The sequence below is a fragment of the Ascaphus truei genome, chromosome 2 (genome assembly GCF_040206685.1).
Source record: "Ascaphus truei isolate aAscTru1 chromosome 2, aAscTru1.hap1, whole genome shotgun sequence".
In the NCBI taxonomy this organism is placed as follows: Eukaryota; Metazoa; Chordata; class Amphibia; order Anura; family Ascaphidae; genus Ascaphus; species Ascaphus truei.
Genome location: NC_134484.1, coordinates 81,439,778 through 81,462,432, shown reverse-complemented (window position 1 = coordinate 81,462,432; position 22,655 = coordinate 81,439,778). Strand labels below are relative to the sequence as shown.

The window sequence follows — 22,655 nt, the reverse complement described above, 5'->3', positions numbered from 1 at the left end:
CCAACACCCACAGCAATGGAGACATGCCCGGAGTGTGGTATTTGAGCGAAGCCTGGTCTGGGCTAAAGAGGAGGGTTAGTCGGGTACGTGCCAGGTCCTTGGTAGTAGAATGTAGGGTGGTCGTGTCCATAAGCCAAAAGGTCTGGAGTAGAGAGAGCTTCGTAGTCGATTTCCGTTTGCCAAGTCCGAGGGGTAGAGACGACAGCGTAGTCGAGTTCCGTTTGCCAAGTCCGAGGGTTAGAGAAGACAGCATAGTCGAGAAATGCCAGGGTCATGATCCAGAGAAGGTTTGCAGACTAGCCGGGTCAGGAGCGTGGAGACTGAAACAACAAGAGCAAGAGCCAAGCACAAGACCAGACAGCACCAAGGTACCAGAATCTGACTGACTAAGGAGATGGATCTAAATACCCGACAGATGCCAATCAGAGGGAAAGGAGGAGCGAATGCACGGCCCAAGGAAGAGCCAGGATAGGAGCCAAGGGAAGAAGGAGGCAGACAGGGGCGGCCCTGAAGCTTGGGTACGTGGCGCGTGGTGACGCGATAGACGGGGTGGAGCCAGCCTCCGACAGTAGAGCAGAAGAGGCACGGGTCCGCGCGTGCCCTGTAAAGCCAATGGGCTGGTGCGTGCGAGCCGGAAGAGGAGAGGGAGCCGCGGGAGAGATGCCCATGGTAGCGGAGGGCCGGTGGTGTCCCGGGAACTGCGGCATCGGTGGCGGCCACCAAGGAAGGTAAGGCGTATATGCAGTGTGCCGGTCGTGACCCCCAGACCCTTACACTGGGCAAACGGCAGCGCTACATAAAGGGAGCCGTTTGCCACAATATATAATCATTCCAATAATACAGGCCTGCACAGTCATACTGCACCACTAATTGAGCCAGCTGTGCTGAAGTAGGGATATCCTGAAAACCTGGCCTCTTTGCGGCCCTCAAGGACTGGAGTTGTGCAGGCCTGCAATAAAAGAACTCCATATCCATAAGCTAGCAACACATTGAGGCGCTGAACACCAGAGAAAGAACTACAGAACGAGAACCCAAGCCTGTCCAAGTCTCTACTCTACCGCAGACAGCTCAGTATCTCCTGCTCCAAACAGGTAGTTCACCACATACATGTAGCTTAGGCTGTACAATCTCCCAACGAGGCGGGGAAACAGTGCTACATTTGGAGGTGCTACTGAGATGCAGGACAGGCTTTTATTGTTACCAGAGCAGATGCTGTACAGGGCGACCTCTCAGGGAACTGAGACTTAGTGTAGACAGATCAAGTACCAGGAAGGAGGGAATCTAGGGGTAGTTAGGGGGAGAGTTACCTCGCACAGACGACCTAGATGTCCCTACAGGGTGAAAGGTCTGGAGAGATATGGCTATTGCTGTGTAAGTCGCCATGAGGCAGGTTCAGGAAGCCTAGAGGGTGGCCTGGTTAACACAGTTAAGAGGGACCCCTAGATAGGATCCGCGATAATGGCTGCCAACAGGGGAAACAAAAGAGTATTGTATGGGGAGGAACCCAGAGCACATATAGCCAGTAACAAGAACATAGAGTCACAGGGTATTTGCACTGTGCTGTAATTGTCAAGAGCGTATAGAATGGAGTTTTGCCTAGCTGAGGTGTATTGCTGTGTTAGACTATCTGCAGCCTCAGGAAAAGTACAAGTATAAAGAGATTCAATATGGCGTCCACCGCGTGGTGCCTGGTGCATGAGTCACAAAATGGCGCTCCCGCCAAGAAACGGGTCCGCATGGGATGGTGTGGAACGTTTGCAAAATATCTGCAAAACAGTTGCAAGCTTTAGGCTCCAAACAAAGGGTGTCATCTCAGTTCTACATAGAAACACCCTGCCTCTGATTTCACCCAGGGGAGGAGCTAACTATCTGTCCAGCCACTCAGAGAGCGTCTAGTGCTGGGAGGAGTTCTGTACTGCCTCCAAAGTGATTATTCCTCTGTGAGCTGCCAAAGAGAGAGAAGCTAATGTATTATTATGAAATACTATCTCAATATGGATGCCTCTAGCGAAGTGCTCGACCTAGCAGTCTCCAACTACTCCCTCCCAGGTGGTTACCTGATGGCAAGGGTCGGTGGCCAAGTCCATCTGCAGTGCCTATGCACACACTGTTGGCTGCCTGGTGGCCCTGTCGGCCTCGACGCGCTGTGCCTGCCCTGTTGCACCTTCTTTCTGCGGCCTGCCAGCCAAGTGCCCTTGGAGGTGTGTGCCTCTTCAAGAGCCGTGACCCCGACTGGTACAGTCTCTCATCATCCCTGCAACGGAAGCTGCGGGCCCGTGCACCCTTATCAATGTGGCCGGATGCCCAAGTGGTCCGGTGCCACCTACTACCTTATCTACTGCCGCGGACCCTGCTGTGGGCCGTGGGCCCTAAAATGCCAGTCCAATCCATGACGATGTACCGACGGTCCCAGGCTTGGTATTGGTAACTGTCGACGACAAAGAGGGTGAGTTGACTGCCCCAGGGGTGTCGGGTGTGAGTCCCCAGGTGACTGAGGAGCAAGGTAGCTCCACCCGCATGGTCGCCCGGGCGACTGGCTCACTCTGGCATTGTGTCCTGGTGAAGGTGTCCCCCCTACACGAGGAAGAAGATCTCTACTGGGCGGGTCCTGTGGAGAAGAGCCCACAGCCTACCTGCCATGCAGAGAGAAGTCCCAACCCGATCGCGTCCATCCCCAAGGCTGCGGAGGTTCCGGAACGGCCTAGAAGCTCCGTGACTCCAGATGACGCCGGTGCTGCCTATAATCTGCCTGTGGAGGAAACGATGGATGTCCCCTACCTTGCTGTGGGTGAGCCACCTCATTCCTATTTTACGGCAGATCCAGTTGCGGCCTACCTAATTGAGGCGCTGGGTCCGGCCTTGTCCGGTGCGCAGCTCCGTGACGAACTTCCGGTCTTACCGGAAATTGCGTTATCACTGGCGCCAGGCCTGAGCTGCCCCCGTGGTTTCGCGAGATTGCCTCTCGCAGATGATATCACTAAGATGGCGCCCACAGAGCCGGTCGCACCACTGCTGATTCCAGCTGCGGTGAGTGTGAGCCTGTGTCCACATGATGTTGCATGTCAGGTGAAGCCTAGCACTAGAAAGGATCAGCACATCCCTACACCGTCCAGGCCCCTGTAGGAGTGGGAAGAGGTCACCGTGTCGCTGAACCCCAGCTAATGTCCCCAGCCAAAGGCAAAGGGAAGCCCCTTTCCACAGGACAGATTTTGGACTTGCTTAAGCCCCAGTCACAGGCCCTAGTAGTAAAAGTCCCATCTCACGATAACCCCTGTGAAGGATATTGTGGACTTTGCCCAGGCCCATTCTGCCCCTGCCATTGCTCCATCCTCGACCAGTAGTTCCCAGGGGGTAAAATATATAGATCCCGCTGTTACAATGTTTTTATTAACAAAGTTCTCTGATACAAATGTGGGAAATTGGTCATGTGTGGGTGGGAGCTCTGAGGAGTCTGAGGGGAAAATTCCAGTGTCTAGCTGTGTCAAGAGACCTGGAAGAAGAGGATTGTAACAGGGGAGTTATCCCTGTTCAGGAAATATGCCTCTAATCCAGCAGTGTGGTGGTTAACTGCTGGTAGTCAATTAACAAACACCACCTGCCTGATTAGGTTGCTTAGAAAAGCCTGCACTTGAGACAGGAAGTGAGATTGGTCCCTGACTCTCACAACGTGTGAGACTGACATGGGGACAGACGTCTTGAATCTACCAGAAGAGGCTGCTTGCAAGACACCGGGGAAACTTCTAAACCTGAATGCTGACAAACCCTGAAGAAAAGGTAGCAACCAGGAACAGGGAAGATTTTCCCTCCAAACCACAAGGAACAGATAAGACTTTCATTTATAAGACTTTTTATATCTGCTCATTTCATGATATATGTTTGGGGTGGGAGACATGCTTATCTAAAGGGAGTTGTGGACTGCATAGTATTTCACTAGAAATACTCCCAAGTGAATAGAAGCTTTGTTTACCCCTTGTTTGGATGGTTTCCTGATGTTAAGGAAACAGGCGCAATAAAAGCCTTATTTAATTTCACCATAACCAGTCTCCCTTGCATACCTCTGTGAGCGTCCGCCTACATATGGTCGTCAGAAGTGGGACGAGAGGTGGTCTTTGAAGTTGAAGGGACCCGGAGATAGATTGCCTGTGAATTTTTTTTTGTACTTTTTGCCTACAAACAGCCTGACCAAAGGAACTCATGCAGCAGAGACAGAGTTAAAGAGATACACACCCAGGCAGGAAATCTACACTGCACTGAAACTTACAAAACCACCGATGGACTCTTTCCCCCAATCCCAAGAGGAGAGAGAGAAACTGCTGAAGCAGGTAAACCTTATTTGCCTATCACAATAAAGTGTAATATGGTCATTGAAATAGGGGGTTTGCCTTCCAGCCATAGTCGGGGTTCAAGAAGTGAGTTAGCCCTTAAAAGGGATAGGCGTTTGTTGTTTTCAAATGTTTAGCTGAAGCAGTGAATACAGATGGTGACCCACGAGCGGTACTGATTCTGCAAGTAAAGGCTGCCACACCGCATAGGACTACCAGTTGTGAATGGAGTATATGCAGAAAAGTTTGAAAATTGATGCAAGACTGTGCTGAAGCGGGGGAATTTTCAGTAAACAAGTGCTGAGGGTAAAATTGCCTACTAGAAAAAAAGGAATTGCTGAGCTGTGTAAAAGGTATCCAAAGTGTGAAGAGTGAATGTCATAATACCAAAAAGTTGAGACTGAACTCAAGCAGAAAACCACATTATTTGGCTGAAGCAGAGGGATTATACCTAGCAAGTAAATGGTGTAAAGCAAATAGACATTTTAACCTAGCAAGTGCACATCCTGTATACTTGATGAGAGAAAATGCGTGCACAGCACTGCTGATATTGTAAAAACTTACCCAAGAAAGAAAAGTCTACAGAGATGCCTGTGAGAGCTACTACCTCTACAAGCAAAATATGCCCACCTGTAGGACTACCACAATTGGGGGTTCTAGCAAATACAGCGGCAACAGCTGCAAAAGCGCCTCCTGAGGTCAGGAAGAAAATTACACCTGATGGCCACAAAATGGATGACAAGATGCAGCGTTCCTGTAATGAACCCTACCCCATGGAAGAGTGGCCCTTCCAGTCCAATAAAGTGGAAGACATCTCTTATGGGAAACCCGAACCGAATCACACCCACAAAACACTCCAAGAATGGTGGGGGTGCCTGAACTCGGCACGAACCGAAAAGACCGCTCCTTATGATGACGAATATGATCAGCAGGAGAAAGAGCGGGAGCAGTGGATCACCGAATATTTCCGTCAGCTATTACAGTTGCAAGAAAAGCCGGGTGGATCCAGTGACGCTGCTAAAATTTCAAATGAAGATGGAGACCCCAGTATCCCTAAGGGGACAGTGTCATCCAAAACAAAAAGGCGAAAAAAGAAAAGCGTTTCTTCACTTACCGTGGAAGGAACAGACACGTCCGCAGATCCTGTGGAGAAACAAGGGGACCGAGTTGCCCTGCAGCCTAGAGAAAATTGAGAATTCGTCCCGCGGTTAACCGAATATCCAGAGGGCCCAAGGCAGAAGTCGTGTACCCCAAAGAAGTGTCTGTCCGGTGCCAACAGTGAGGAACCCTCAACCAACCATCCCAGGGAAGTGGAGCCAGAACCAGTGAGTGACGATCCCTTGACCAGCCCTGAGGATGCCCTGAAAAATGCCAGGCATGACTGTGATATGCTCCGTGAACAATTGAAACAAAAGAAAGATGGATACACAGAGCTACAGAAAAAAAACGTGAGGCTACAGAAAGATGTGCTCACAATTTACTCTTTGGCCAGGACAGAATTGGACGATCTCAAGACTGAGCTAGATACTGCAAACGCTACTATTTCTGCCATGGATGAAAAGCAAAGCCAATCTGATAAAATGTTGACTAAGCTGAAGCGGAAGTATGAGGAGGCACTAGAGCAGATGACAGTCTTTCAGCAAGAGGTTCACACTCTTCGCATAGAGCTGAATGCCTCACAACAGGAGGTCAACAGGAGGTCCGGACAGAGGTGGACGTATCTCAGAAAGAGGTTCAGACACTCCGCAGAGCACTGGATGCCTCACATCATGAGACCAACAGCTGCCGCACAGACCTGGAAGTTTCCAGAAAGGAACTACACAGTCTCACTGAGGAGCTGGACATTTCTTTTTTTTTTTTTTTCCAAACAATTTTATTAGGCATTCAGTTAAACATACAGTGGTATTGTGCTAAAACGCCTAACATTTTCCAATCCACAGTTTTTTTCGGGGGGGGAGCAGAAAGACAACCGCCATTGTCCGTAGAAAAGGGGGGGGAAGCCTTCAGAGAGGGAAGGCAGAGGGGAGGGGGACTGAGAGGGTGGGAAGGGGGGGAGAAGAGAGGGGGGAATGGGGTGGGGGGGGGGCGTCTGACTGTCTGGGGGTATGAGCTATAGAGCATTGGTTGATCACCTATGGAGGGATGTCCGGGCTTTGGGGCGCAGGGATTGGCTGTCTGGCCCTAGTTTTGGAGGACCATGGGTCCCAGATTTCCTCATAAGCCGGCAGTTTTTGTCGAACGATGGCGGTGAGCCATTCCATGATCATCACCTCGTCGACTCTTTTTCTAATCATTCCCAGTGCCGGCGTAGTTGTTTTCCTCCAGGAGGCCGCAATACAGCAACGAGCCGCAGTAATAATGAAGGATATCAATTTCCTGACTGGTCGGACAATGTCTTTCAGTGGTGCCGCCAGCAGGTAGGTCAGTGGTTCAATAGGCACTTCCAGGTCGGTGACCTCTTTTATTAAGGAGCTGGACATTTCTAAAGAAACGATTGTCAATCTTAAGACAGATCTCAAAGTCTCTCCGAACGAGCTTCAGACCCTCAACCTAGAGAAGGAAGTCTCATGCCAGGAGACTGTCATTCTCAAAGCAGATGTGCGTAAATGAAAGGAGGACTGCAAGGAGGCCCTGAATAGTACAGAGACTGAAAAAGGACAACATTTAAGATTAAAAAGAGAAAACTTAAAACTGGAAGAAGAAAATTTTAATTTGACAGACGACGTCAAGGAAAAGAATGAAAAGCTGCACGAGCTTAAAGAAATAAATAGACTTTTGGAAGGTGAGAAGTTTGAAGCAGAGCACCAACTGCAGAACCAACTGCAAGGTCTGCGTACGCACCTCGAGAAGGCCGAGAAGAAGCAGGGAACTCTGCAGGAAGACAATCTGCAGGCTGTTAAAGAAATTCAAGTGCTGCAGGAACGTCTGATTACCCAGTATATCCCTGCAAAGCAGCATGAGAAACTGAAGGCTACCCTGAGCGTCACCAAAGCATCGCTAGAGGCCTCGCTTAGAACCCAGGTGACCCACAAAAGGGAGCACAAGAAGGTCCAGAAACTAAAACAAGTAACTGTACTTCACAATGCAATACAAATGTGGAAGCAAGCTCAGAGAAAGCAAAGTGTGCAGATAAATTCCCTGATAAGAGACTTGCAAGACGCACTCAAAAAACAGGGATCTCTCGCGGATGAGATGAAAGTTCTACAAGGACAAGTATTGACCTTGACTAAGCGTCAGTATCCTACAGCCACAAAAACCTATGAAGGTAAGGGTACAGCGAGAGCTGGGAATACCGCTCGTCTGAAAGACAAGGTTGCTAAATTTGAACCACCTAAACAAGCACTAGCAAAACCTTCAGCCGCCCAACAGGCAATAAAAGAAGGTACACGTGCTGAATTAAAACCAGAAGAATCCTTAGCTGATGAAGCTGAAAATATGGGACATTCTCTGGAAGTGGGTGTGGAATTGCAACTTAATCCCAAAGAGGCTGAACTAGCAACCCCATTGAGTGGGAAAAGGGCTGTTTTTAAATGCTCTGCAACTGCTGCCATACAGTCTGCCTACAATAAGATGAGCACCCGACGTGAGGGAAATCTCATGACCGCACACGTAGCAAAAAGACTGTACTTAGAAAAAGTCCTCCTCGAGCGACTTAGTGCTGATCTCAAGCACCTTCGGGAGGAGAAACGAATGAACTGGAGAAAGGACTCCGATCCCAGCGGGACTGAGGGTTCTCTTCCTCCATCCACTCTAATTCAAGTCACAGAGATATCTAGAATGAGAGTGGAAGGATGAGAGTGGCTGTGGCCAGCCTGAGCTTCCCACAAACAGGGGAGGTATGCAACAGGGGAGTTATCCCTGTTCAGGAAATATGCCTCTAATCCAGCAGTGTGGTGGTTAACTGCTGGTAGTCAATTAACAAACACCACCTGCCTGATTAGGTTGCTTAGAAAAGCCTGCCCTTGAGACAGGAAGTGAGATTGGTCCCTGACTCTCACAACTTGTGAGACTGACATGGGGACAGACGTCTTGAGTCTACCAGAAGAGGCTGCTTGCAAGACACAGGGGAAACTTCTAAACCTGAATGCTGACAAACCCTGAAGAAAAGGTAGCAACCAGGAACAGGGAAGATTTTCCATTCAAACCACAAGGAACAGATAAGACTTTCATTTATAAGACTTTTTATATCTGCTCATTTCATGATATATGTTTGGGGCTGGGAGACATACTTATCTAAAGGGAGTTGTGGACTGCATAGTATTTCACTAGAAATATTCACAAGTGAATAGAAGCTTTGTTTACCCCTGGTTTGGATAGTTTCCTGATCTTAAGCAAACAGGCGCAATAAAAGCCTTATTTAATTTCACCATAACCAGTCTCCCTTGCATAGCTCTGTGAGCGTCCGCCTACAAGGATCATATCACTAGTTTAGGAGGTCCTCGGGATCTCAGTCCCAAGTATCAGAGGAATCAGTATCATCCTCACCGTTTGTTCCCTCAAGTGCATTTTCACGTGTGCGTGCCAGACCTGCTAGTGCGGGTTCTGAATCATTATCCCAGAAGATCCGTAAATGGTGGGATCCCATGTTCCAGGGTTAAGCCCCTGAAATTATGTATACAAGGTTTGTACTAATTAATGGCCCCATAGTTAACCATTGGTGGGAAGAGGGTGCCTTTTCTCTAGAGGAGTCGGAGGAGGCTCTCCGTAAGAGAGAAGGAAAAATTAAGTTAGGTGTCCGTATACCTAAGGGCCCTTCTATTTTGCGCCAAAGGGTAAACCCTAAGGATCCAGGATTCTGGGTACTACCCGGCTGGTCGGAAGGTTCTAAAGTTAAGCAGGGCTGATCGGGCCATAACAAATAGGTACCGGTAGTCCCACGGTTATAAGTTTCCTTATGTCCCTGAGAATATAATGCAGGAGATAGAGGATCACCGACACGAGTGGCTAAAGCTAGCGGTCACAGATTATCTCCAAGCCAAGACCAGTTATAAGGAATTCATAACTGCGTCCAATATTTGTGCAAACATGAGGGAATGGCTCATAGGGACATTTATATATTATATAATATGGATAGAGTGGAAGTTTGCCAACAAGCAGGTGCCCCTACGGTATACTCTGTTTGGGTGGAGGATTTCGAGGGACGGCCTGTCCAGAAGCCAGATCCCAGGTATTATAAATAGCTCCACACTCTGTTGGGATAAGTTTAATGTATGTCATCACTGTAGTCAGTGGATGATATGTTTTTTTTTGTAATGTATCATCTGCTGGTATGTACAGTATTAATTTTGTGCTAACTTTGTGTCATTTTGCAGGTTTCAGAATGACGGATGGTGCACCAAATTTGGACCCCAAGCGAGAAGGTGGGATTTTCACCCAGGGGAGAGTGTAATAGGATATGTCCCATAGTACCTTTCTTTCCCCTGTTATTCCTGTTATGTAAGTCCTGTTAGCTGCAGACAGTAACGGTTAAATCTATGGGCTCTTGACCCCCCTTATACCCCTCTTGTGAGTGATGGAAGCCTATCAGGGATAGGTATAGTCCATGAGCCCACCACTTCTTGAGTCTTCCAAGTGGGAGTAGCAAAACTAGTCAGTCTGCTACCTGCTCCGATAAAGAGAGGAAGATAGGAGCTATGAGTATCTCCCATGCCAGGATGAGTATGCTCACCTTAAGTCTTTGGACTGAGGGAACATCAGGCTCAGCCAGCAAGGCCTGAAGACCAGGGCCTGCACCATCTAGAAGTCTGGGACTTCCACGACTCTACTCCAATGTAGGGAGAACTGCAGTGGATGCCTGTGATGTATACCAATAAAGATCCTTGTTCTACTATACACTCCTGTCTGAGTATCAGTTCTTGGGCAGGAGGGATAAGAATGCAATAGTGGGGGCTGATTTCCATATACCCTGGTACCCACTACGCCTGGAGGTGCTGAACACCAGAGAAAGAACTACAGAATGAGAACCCACGCCTGTCCAAGTCTCTACTCTACCGCAGACAGCTCAGTATCTCCTGCACCAAACAGGTAGTGCACCACATACATGTAGTTAAGGCTGTACAATCTCCCAGAGAGGGGGGGAAACAGTGCTGCATATATATATTTTGAACAACACTATACGATCATACAAAGTGTCCGGAACTGTTTAATTTGATCAACTTCTACTGCAGCAAATATCTGCATGGGCCACACATACAGTACTTATTGTATTATTGTAACTTCCTATTTTCCCCTTCCCCTCCAGTCCTCATCTCCCATTATTTCTGTATCCTTCCATCCTCCATTCCACTCATATACGTCTATATTATGAAAGTGTCAATTAATGGAGAGTTTGTACTCTTTTATTATTTTTAAATTGAAGCTCTAAAATGTATTGCTGATACATTTCAGATGCATTTTATTCAGATAGTTAAACTGTCTCCATGCTGAAGGACATTATTAGTAATTTTATTTATTTTAACCAGTGGTGATATTAGAGACCAAATGGATATTAGCTAGTTGCAAGCCCCTTCAATCTTATCAGCAATTGCTTTGTTCTAAATAGATGAAACCCTGAGCAGTGGCTAGTTTATTTTACCAAATTAAAAGCGTAAATTCATTTATCAGATTTGTCATTTTAATTTAGTTGTCGTCTTTTATTTTTTCTTAAATATTAATAGTTATAGACTACTTTCAATATTTGATAGTATTTTGTTTTAATTCCCCCAGGTGAATGTAAATTATAGATACAGCATTAGTTGTTGTCATTCAATTTCTCCAAACATTATGAAAAGGAGAGAAGTAGAAGACAAAACAGATAAACAAGAAATGAAAAGAAGCATATCTAAACATGGAAACCATTCAAATGATTTGTATGAGAATTATGTTCTTCAACACTACAGTTAATTTTTTAAGGTGTATTTTGAAAATAAGAAAAATATATACATACCAGCCATATAATTTAAGGAGCTCCACCCTCCATATGCATATGAACCTTGGAAGAAAGATTCTGCCGTTTGTGCTACATTTGGAAGTTCTGAGCTGAATGCATTCTTAAAGTGATCTAAATCCTGTTTCCCTCCTCCAAGTACAATGAGGCCATAAATAACAATGATGCTCAAGGCTATCATCTTCAGTACTGTAAATATATTCTGAACCCAAGTAGCCATTCTGACACTCTTGGTATTTATGATTCCCAAAACCCAGAGGACTGCAAGCGCTAATATTTTCTTGAGCAGCACTGGTGTAGGACATCCAGAGTAAAATGGCTGAGTGACATATTCTGCAAATATCAGGGCTCGTGCTGCATTGGATGCAGGCCTTAGAAATATCGTTAAAGTCCAGATGAATATGAAAGCAGGTAGGGATCCAAGTCCTCTCTTTACATGATAGTATTGACCACCAGCATATGGTAATGCAGCACCCAACTCTGCATAGCAGAGGGCACCCAGCATAGCTAAGACTCCACAAGCAGCCCATATGCATAATGCCACACCAACATTAAGACGAGCATATTTCAGCACACCTGTAGGAGACACAAAAATGCCTGCACCTACAATGCTGCCAATGATGAAGCTCACACCATCAAAAACACCTAAAGTTCTTTTCAGGTGAACTTTTTCGTTTCCATAATTTCTTTCTCTCTCTGGTGTGGCAGCTTCTGTTTTCAGCATGTTTGAGTTTGTTCTTGTTTGTAACTTAGGTGTCAGAACGTCTATTAACTTTGTTCATGAACTGACTTTTTATTTTGGATCAGATTCACTGCAGTGATGCTACTTGTTCATCAAATAGTGCTGATGTAACGTATCACGTATTAACCTATAAACAAACATCATCATGTTTCATGTGCTTTGCATAAAAAGTACACCTTGTGTTTCTTATTTTTATTTATATAACTTTAACACCACGCTTGATTACTTTCTACTTCTAAATGATTGCTGGTATTTCTTTATGGTTTACCTGTGGGTAAATTTGTTCTTGTCTTTGGATAAACAGCCAGATGACAAGTTTTAAACAGACAAGTTTTAAACATCTCCCAAGAATGATTGGCATATTAAATGATGACTAACAATACGATCCTCAACTAACAATGCTTATAAATGGTTAACTTGTGTTGAAATTCCTGAGTAATTTAGGCAGAGTTCTATGTTAGGCAGAGTTCTATGTTATAGGTGAAATGATAGGTGTGTAATCAGCGCTAGTGCAAATGACAATAACAGATCATAAAAAACCTTAGATACAGAGTCCAATAGGTAGTCCTGGAGCTGCCTTGAAAAGATAGTTCTGGTATCTTCTACCCAGAATTGGATTGAAGGCTGGAAATGATCTTTTCTGGCGCTGAGGTGAGGTTGAGATGAGTGGATTTGTAGTTTCTTCTAATATGCTTTGACCTCAGGAAAGGAGAAAAGAAAAAGACAAAACATGCAGGGAACCTGCAATGGTGTATTACCCAAGGGATAACAAGATAGAATAAAGAAGGAGCAATTTATTGTTAAAATAACAAGGTTAAAAAACCATGGAAAACAATTAATACAATTAATACACATACATTGAATATAATAAAATGAATGATAGACAAGTGCCTAAGCACTATCCGTACTCTTGTGATTTGGAACTTGGTCCAACAATTCCGTTCTTTGCTCCGCCTGGTCTAAAATTGAAAACCTACTCACCACAGGTAAGTAGTATAAAAGCACTTGGGTTTAGTGGTCTTGGCCGTTGATCTCACTGTTTGCCTGGTGATATAGCCGTCTATGCTGCCGGGGATCCTATTTAGTGTTCCTGCATGCGCTGCTTCCTGGATTACACGCGATCCTCCCGGCGTGATGACGTCACCCGTATTGGTCCTCGGCTACGGTGGCTCAGCGGTACCAGCAAACCATCCAACGCGTTTCGAAAGTCCAAATAATGTCTTATCCCTGACGAAGAAAGACATTATTTGGACTTTTGAAACGCGTTGGATGGTTTGCTGGTACCGCTGAGCCACCGTAGCCGAGGACCAATACGGGTGACGTCATCACGCCGGGAGGATCGCGTGTAATCCAGGAAGCAGCGCATGCAGGAACACTAAATAGGATCCCCGGCAGCAGAGACGGCTATATCTCCAGGCGAACAGTGAGATCAACGGCCAAGACCACTAAACCCAAGTGCTTTTATACTACTTACCTGTGGTGAGTAGGTTTTCAATTTTAGACCAGGCGGAGCAAAGAACGGAATTGTTGGACCAAGTTCCAAATCACAAGAGTACGGATAGTGCTTAGGCACTTGTCTATCATTCATTTTATTATATTCAATGTATGTGTATTAATTGTATTAATTGTTTTCCATTGTTTTTTAACCTTGTTATTTTAACAATAAATTGCTCCTTCTTTATTCTATCTTGTTATCCCTTGGGTAATACACCATTGCAGGTTCCCTGCATGTTTTGTCTTTTTCTTTTCTCCTTTCCTGAGGTCAAAGCATATTAGAAGAAACTACAAATCCACTCATCTCAACCTCACCTCAGCGCCAGAGTTCTATGTTAGGCAGAGTTCTATGTTACAAGCCACAATTCCCCGTACCATATGAAGCCTGTACATATGGCAGAATACTCTGTCTTCTTTTCTTGGAGTTGAGGAGGAGCGCAGGAAATGGTCGTGATATGCAAAAAATAAAAATATATATATAGTGCAGGTGGTAGATCACTGCTAAAAAGATAATCAATAATAGGAATAGAACTCACAAAAATCGTATTGTGTTACTGCATGTCAGAGATCCATCTCTCTCTGACTGGAGCCCTTTGTGTAGCTGGAGACAGGATACCTCTCAGTGGAGTGGTTGATATGCAAATAAAGGAAACCACAATAGTGCATACTATTTGAACTATAAAATGTGTATTAGTCACAAATGGTAAAGGAAACTCACATTTTCCATAAATAAGATGGGTGGTGGAGAGAACCGCCGATAGAAGGGTGGTGAAGTATAGAGCTGCTACCCGGTGCTTCACTTGCGCCTCACAGTGTATTTCCGCATCAGTCTCTGCCGTCGCGTCACTTCCGCTTTCGCGTCACGGGTGAGGGCGGGAAGCCAAAATGGGTCTGGTGTCAGCAGTGGATTGCCAGTCCTTCAGTGTGCAGATTCTCTCCAATAACTCTATGCGTTTCGCACACTGCTTCGTCAGGAGTATAAATGATTTATACTCCTGACGAAGCAGTGTGCGAAACGCGTAGAGTATGGAAAATGTGAGTTTCCTTTACCATTTGTGACTAATACACATTTTATAGTTCATATAGTATGCACTATTGTGGTTTCCTTTATTTGCATATCAACCACTCCACTGAGAGGTATCCTGTCTCCAGCTACACAAAGGGCTCCAGTCAGAGAGAGATGGATCTCTGACATGCAGTAACACAATACGATTTTTGTGAGTTCTATTCCTATTATTGATTATCTTTTTAGCAGTGATCTACCATCTGCACTATATATATATTTTTATTTTTTGCATATCACGACCATTTCCTGCGCTCCTCCTCAACTCCAAGAAAAGAAAATTCCACATCCTGGGACTTGGAACTGTCCCATCAGAGGAAGTTGAGCTGCTCTTGTACACTATATATTTATTATTCACTTTTTGGTGTAAGGTTTATTTTGTGTATTAACAGGTGTGTCACTAATTACACCAATTAATTAATATTTGGGAAGCGCCCAGTCCACTCACTCTCCCCACCCCCCTACCTATTGTCAGAATACTCTGTCTGCCTATTGATTAGAGAAGGGTGAGTTTAGCGTGGCAAAATCTGAGCCCCCTTGACGTCCTGCATTTTGAATCACTGCAAACCACATCCTTATTCTCCCTGACCAGAGTAAAAAACAATACAGAACCTGGTTTTCACCAAGCCTCATTCTCAGTCAGGAATCTCTGCATGATTGGAAGTGATAGCTGAACTCCATGTTTAGCGCTTCCCTGAGTGCTGAATAGGTATATTCCACCCTCCTACATTGAATAAATCAGGCCTGAGTAGAAAGAGAGAAAATACATTTAAAATATTAATTGACTTATCTACCTCCCAAAATACTAATCTATATAGCACGTGGGGAGATATCTGTGAACACATCTGAGATAAATGGAAGATTAATTTATATATGCATATACAGTACAGTAAGTTTGCTTATTTCTCAGCTATAGTGAGCAAAGAGACTAGAGCAATTAGAAGTTGATGGTGCAAAAACAAGAATAGTGATATATAGCAGCAGAAGAGGAGAGTACTGTGTGCTGCACTCAATCAACTGATAGTAATGGAAGCGTGATAAAAGTTAACTTTAATGGATCTAAATAATATAGTAACCACAGTAAATACAGTATATAGACTATTAGTGTGTAGTATATAGGTATATTTGGTCAGAGAACAGCTGCTTTCCTATAGTAAGCCCTGATAAGATCATGGGAAAGGGAAGAGAGGTCCCTGAATATCTAATCTACGGTATTCTCAGACTAGTTATAGGGTTCCGTAGGAGCTCAAATGCTATGTCCCTTCATGTCCATTCATATATACAGAGGTAACCCTACCGGGGAAGTATGATGATTAAGGATGTAGTTCTCAAGTTCCAATGTCACATAAATTGACACTCGGGGCAGGGACTCTTCTTCCTTAATGTTACTTTTATTTCTAAAGCACTTATTCCCATGATCTGTTATTTATATTATCTGTTATTTAATTGATTACCACGTGTATTACTACTGTGAAGCGCTATGTACATTAATGGCGCTATATAAATAAAGACATACAATACAATCCCTGGAAATATTGGTGAGGGTGTCATCCATTTTCCTCTCCTTAGGGAATTATTCTCAGACTAGCACAGTATGTTCCGTAGCGCCTGTGCACGCACTTGTTATGAGCTCTGTTGGCCACAATACCAATCGGAGCTGGAAGTGCAGGGCCTGTTTGCCCTGGATATCACACGCTGATGCAATGATGTCAGAACTGCGACCGCCAATCGTTTTGCGTCATAGCAATGCTTTTTCACAGGTAAACTGATTTGTGTATCAGTGGGCCCTTAAGTAGCTTGACGGTTTCCTAGGTGAGCTGGAACATTTAGTCAAAATTTTGTCCCAAACACCAATAAAATTCCTCAGACAGTGTTTGATATGATGGGAACAAATTGATTCGAAGGTCCCTGGGAATAAGATTATTCTTTATGTAATTCTCCAAGTTAGATATATCTCACCAAAATCTTGCCAACTGTTTCAATATCTTATCCAATTCAAGACAATAGTCTTTAATATCCCTGTGTGGTGCGATCTCAGGTATAGGTTAAGTTTGAGAAAACACATGCTCAGCTTCATTTTACAAGTATTAAAATTAGTTGTACAGTAGTAGAGAAAAAGTCTGCCATTTGTTAGTGGTATATACAGTATTCGTACAGTATAGCGAGCTCAGGAGGGAAAGGGTTGAAAGACCAACCCAGAAAGATCAATATGTTCTATGAGTAGCTCTGTGGCTAATACTATACACCTGAAACATAATGCTTGGCCCCATGCAGATGCACTTACCAGAACGCCCACCCACTGTCTCTGTACATAAATAAAGACATACATACACAAGATAAACACTCCTTGCTCAGCTACCATATAGTGATCAAAGAGAATAGAGTAATTAGAAGTTAATGGTGCAAAAAACAGGAATGGTAATATATAGCAGTAGAAGAGGAAAGCACTGTATGCTGCAGTAAATCAACTAATTGGATAATGGAAATGTGATAAAATAACTTTTAATGGAGTAATTAATAATATAAATGCCAAGATAAAAAATAGACAATAAACAATTATAAACAATTAGACAAAAACGAGGGGTTAAAAGTGTGATAAGACCTTGCAGCAGTGGATAGAGTACTGATGTCCAGGTAGGTACAACTGTACTAACAGGGATAGGTAAGTATTAGGTAAGTATTAGTCCTTAGTAGGGAATTGTCATGCCTGTATATCCGCAGACCTGGCAAGACCCCAGTACTGAGGTGGGAAAGGTATTACACTACACACCAACAGCAATGGGAGCAAGCCCGGAGTGTGGTATAGCGTTGCTGGGCCTGTAGAAAGAGTAGTTAGCGATACTTGCAACGTCTTTAGTAGTATGCGTAGGGATAGTCGTGTCCGTGTGCCAATGTCCAAGGGGTCCAGAGAGTAGAGTCATCTGGGTACAAAGCCAGGTCCAAGGGTTCCAGAGAGCAGCGTGGTCGAGAGCGTAGCAAGGTTCAAAGGGGCACAGAGAGCCGAGTAGTCCAGAACAAGCAGGGTCAAATCCAGGGAAATCCAAAGGTAAAACACAGGAGCAGGATACAGCAGGGACACAGAGGGAGCACAGCATAGGTCAGCACACAGGGAAACAGGAACTATGCAGAGCGAGGAAGAAGTGGACAGGCAGGGATTATAAAGGAAGGTAAATATATAGACTATTATTTTGTAGCCTAAATCTGTACTTGCTCAGAGAACAGCTGCTGGTCTATAGTAAGATCCTGGGAAGTGGAAGAGGGTGGAAAGTTCCCTCGGATGGTGGTGGTAGGTTTTAACCCCTTATTTGCCCTAGTGTTTAGAGAAGCATTGCATACAGCACCGCTAAACCCTTCTTCCTAATTTTCCATTCTCTACTGTAATCTCCTTCATTATGCAGCCATCAACTCAACTTGCTTCTCATATCTCAACCCCATCACCCAAACAAAAATCCAGTAACTCCCTGTCCTACTCTGTCTTCCTAGTAGTTTTAAGTTTAAATTCCGGTGTGGACTAAATCCCCCAACGTTTATGATGCCTTAGATAATAATCCTATCCAAACAGATAATATAGTAACCACAGTAAATATATATGTAGTCTTGGCTGGTTTTGGGCTACCAGTCTGCCCTCCTCCTGGCAGTAAGCCCTAGTAAAGCAGGCCTGCCAGGAGTAATCATGGGTTTTTCCTCACTCCTATGCAGCTTCAGTGAGTAATAAGGGAGGCGGTGCAACCAGCCATTTGACCATTCAGAGACTCAGGATTGGTTCCTGCTTTTCCTGTACTTAATGAGCTGCACTTCCTGATTTAGTTCAGTTACCTCTACCTTTGAGAGAGGCCAGTCTTCCCAAACCAGTTTTGCAGGGCTCTGCCAATCTGTGTGCCCTCCCTTAGGGGAGCAGCGGGAGACTATTCCTCTTACTCCCCCAGGGAGTAAGAGAAGAGCAAGGACAGCTATGGTGGCCCTGTACCTGCAGCGATTGTCCAGGGAAACATCCTGAGGGTGAAGGCCTGAATAACTAATGGTTGCTGTGTATGCTGTGACGTCTACAGTGTACAATAAAATGTTCCAGTTTCACTATACCTTCCGTCTGAGACTGCAATCTATCAGGGGAAGGGAAAAGAGAACTCTCCTGCAGGGATTACTCCCCTCGTCCTGGGGCATGCAAGAGATGGAGGTACTGTCACCATGAGTACGAATTAGTATATACCCCAGAAGCCTGTTCTGCCATCCCCTACCACATGCGAGAGACTCAGATCTACTGTGTATGCACCACCACACTCCATGTAGCAGCAACATCTCCCGAGTGGGGGGAAAGATGTGCTACATTTGGAGGCGCTGCTGATATAGTCAGGACAGCCTTTCAGCAAATGCAGAAAGGGGCCAGGGCCCCTGATGGTATAATGCCTTGGACCATTGGACACCATAGTCCACTTTGGAACAGAGGGCCAGGGGTCAGCCCCCGAGGTATGGAGGGGGGGCCCTGGGTACCAAGCACATAGAGTGTGCAGGGAAAGGGGGAATCCCCACTGGACTAGCCTGGTGGGAGATATACGAAAATCCCAAATCCTTTCCTTTAATGGATGTGTGGGGCGCCCCTTGGTGACATTCAGCATCAGGGAGCGTGTAGACCCTTCACCCATTATGTTCTATATTGGGGGCTCCCAACAGGGCTGCGTGTCCTTGGAGCATGTACCCCAATAGGTGAGAGCTGCCATTAAAGGAATCCCTGTGTTACGCTGTGCTCACCACAAACAGGACGAGACCCCGGTACTGAGATGGGAATAGGTAAACACCAGCCACAGACACGGGGGCCACGTCCGGAGTGTAGGATAGTCTTGGTAGCAGGGTCTGGAGTGGAGAGGCCAGGGTAGTTGTATACTTGCCAGGTTCAGTGCAGGAGAGGTCCGGAGCATGGAAGGTACTATGCCAAGGTCAGAGTTAGAGAGAGCAGGGTAGTTGAAGATCAAAGTCGAGTTCAGGATTCCAGATAAGCGGGTGGTCAAAGGCAAGCCAGGTCGGTACACGAGGGGTTATTCTAGGAAGCAAGGCAACAGGACAAGGACAAGACAGGATCAGCAGAGGCAAACACAGAGTAACACATTCAGCTACACTGATAGAAGTGGACAGCCTCGACACTGTGACAGCCCATGGTCAGTGTGCCATAACAGATGTTCCAGGGGGTCCGTGCACCCCAGTTTCAGAGCCAAAACCACAGATGACGGAACCACAGGGTAAGGTGACTGCCCAGGGAGAGTTGGGTGTGCTTCCCTGCGTAGCGCAGAAGCAGGACCACTTCCTGCCAATAGCCACCTGTGAATAGAGGTGCCCTGCCGCCGTTCCCCTGCGGAGGTGCCCCTGCCCCTATCATCGGATGATGATCACGACAGCCTTGCATCGGTGGTGACGCGCCAAGCGGCGGACTACTCCAGCGGTGAAGAGAGAGTCACCTACCTGCGACGCCGAGAGGGCAAGTCCAGAGGTCCCAAGACAGCAAGTGCTGGTGCTGCCTGGACCGCGGAGAAGCCCCATGGCCGTGGAGGATCCCAGTGCTGTCAAGGAGATACCTGCGGCTGCTCCAGATGACCGGGCGACCATCGTAAGCCAGTGGAGTGGTGAGGAACCACCCCTTACTTCCTGCAGGCTGCGACGGAGTAATCCAGTGATGAGGCCCAGCTCGGCGCCTACTTCCGTGTGAAGGACCACGCTGAGTTTACGATGCCATGCCCAGCGGATGACGTGCTTCTGATACGGGACCTGGACCTGTACTGGGACTCCGCGACATCTCATGCCGATGACGTCACTTCCGTGTCAACCGCCGGAGTGGACCGGGACTATGCTGCGACTGCTCCAGTGAGTACTGCCCTCTCTCTAGGAAAGACACAGAACTTTATATGAAAGCGGTTACGGGCCGAGGGAAGAGAAGGTCTGTAGACTTGGACTCCAAAAAGACCCCACTGGTCGCAGCATAGCCCGACTCAAGAACTTTGCCAAGGACTATACTGCTACCCAGGCCCCAACCCATAGTACCTTTGCCCCTGTCCCATCTAGTTCGGGGTTCCGTTCTAGTCACTTTGGGTCCAGGGGTAAAAAGAAGAAAGCCCCCACACTATCCACGGACTGGCATGATTGGGTAACGTCAGATGAGGGGTCTGATGGGGAAATTCCTGTGTCAAGTAAGGTTCCTGTAATGAATCCCACGATCTATAGGTGTGAGGATTCGCCATCCTGGCGGTCGCAGACCGTCTCCTCACCTCAACAAGCCTTCCGTGATAGACACTCAGGATGTGCGGTCTTGTGGTCCCAGTACGCGCGCGCGGGCCTTGCACGGCCTAATTCCCCATCTGCGGATTCGGACCCCGTCCCCCGCTCTGACGCGCGGTCTGGGCTCTGCCCCCGCTCTGGTGCTAGACAGGACCGGCGTGGGAGTGACGCGCGCTCTCGGTTCCGCACCCTGACCTTCGTGTGTGCGCAGGTCGGCGTGCGAGCATTTCTGCCCCCATCCTGATTAGGCTGTGTCATAGGGCACAACTGTGTGCACCAGCAGCCTATCGGTACTTGCTTCCTGGTTCCGCCCTGGCTGGCTATTGGAGGTGCTGCCTTTATATACCTTGAGTCTGCTCTCATTCCTTGCTGAGCATAGTCTAGTGTGACGCCGTGCCTTGCTGCATTCTAGTTCCTGTGACCTTGCCTTGCCTTGCTGATTAACCTTTTGTTGCCTACCTTGCTTGTCTTTTGGATTCCACACCTCTCCTCTCCTCTCCTCTCCTGATCCGGCTACGAACAACCATTCTCCTGTCTCCAGTCCTGACCTTGGCAAAGTACTCCAACGATCCAATATTCTCCTATCCTGAACCTGGCTACATACCCCGACTATCTGATACTCTCCAATCCTGAACTTGGCTACAAACTCCGACGATCCGCAACTCTCCACTCCAGACCTGGCAAGTACTTACATTAATCTCAAATCTATAACCCTGACCTGGCTTGAATGACTACTCTACATCCTAGGCGTGCCCGCGAGGCTGTGGGTCGGCGTTAACCAATCCCCTACCTCAGCACCGCAGTCGCGCTTCATTTGTGGTGAGCTACTGTACCCATTACAGTATGCTCAGCCACACAAACTTCGACCCCACTGAGGTAGGAAGAGTCCTGCGCACACACGCAAGCTACCTGACAACCTTAGAGGGAAAAATTGTGGGAAGCCAGCAAACCATGCTCTCCCTTCAGGAAGACTTTTGCACCCTTTCTCGTGCCTTGCAGGAACCACATTCTCCTCTTGTGCCTGCTGTCCCTGATATTCCCACTACTCCAGCTTTGCCCTTCTCTCAAGAACCTCCTTTACCTACCCCCAACCGTTATAGGGGCGACCCTCATGAATGTCAGGTTTTTTTGAATCAAGGGCTTTGAATCCGAAGATTGCAGCGGAGCACAGCAGAAGAATGGGGTCAGCACCAGCAGTGAAGGGTTAAAAGCATGAATTTATTCGTACATTGTGTAAGAGGGGGGAGACAGAACACACTCTGACGCGTTTCAGGCTATGCAGCCCTTTTTCAAAGAGTACAATCGCGTCTCACAAACCCACAGTTAAGAAGGGGATTCCCCGTCTACATTACCCAGAGATGCCGCGCGGTTTTGGCGCGAACACCAGCATATGATGCTATTGGGTGGAACAGGCTTCCAATCAAAGAGCTGATTCGGGAGGTACGTCTGGGGCTGCTAAGGTTTCCCATTCAACTGCGGGAGTGAAGAGAAAGACAAGGGATAACACACGAAGTTTAAAATATACAGTACAAAAACATCTAACATATATATTGTTATTGTATACGCAATTGGTTCATCATATGGATGTGGTCAGGATGTGGGATATAACTTTCTGTTTGATTGATCAAAGAAAGGGGTATAATCTAAATGAATTATATAAAGTTAACCCTTATGTCATATGTGGCAAGTAACAATATTACAGAATGATGAATACAGATAATAAATTTCGAGAAAACAGCATAAATACTTGATAATTTACATCCTATTTGCCTCTCTTTGTATACTGATCTCTAAAGTCTATACAGAATGGTAAAATGTATTAATGAACCCAAAGAGGGAGAAGGATGG

General features: G+C 46.3%; 1 protein-coding gene across 1 annotated transcript in view; it reads right to left on the bottom strand.

The window, feature by feature from the left end:
- SLC7A13 (solute carrier family 7 member 13) overlaps positions 1-11,989 on the bottom strand; it is a 34,857-nt gene extending 22,868 nt beyond the window's left edge. The window contains exon 1 of the mRNA XM_075583010.1: positions 11,248-11,989. Within this exon, the coding sequence (XP_075439125.1) occupies positions 11,248-11,971 (724 nt within the window). The 5' untranslated portion in view covers positions 11,972-11,989. The remainder of the gene's footprint in view (positions 1-11,247) is intronic.
- Positions 11,990-22,655: the final 10,666 nt, after the last annotated feature.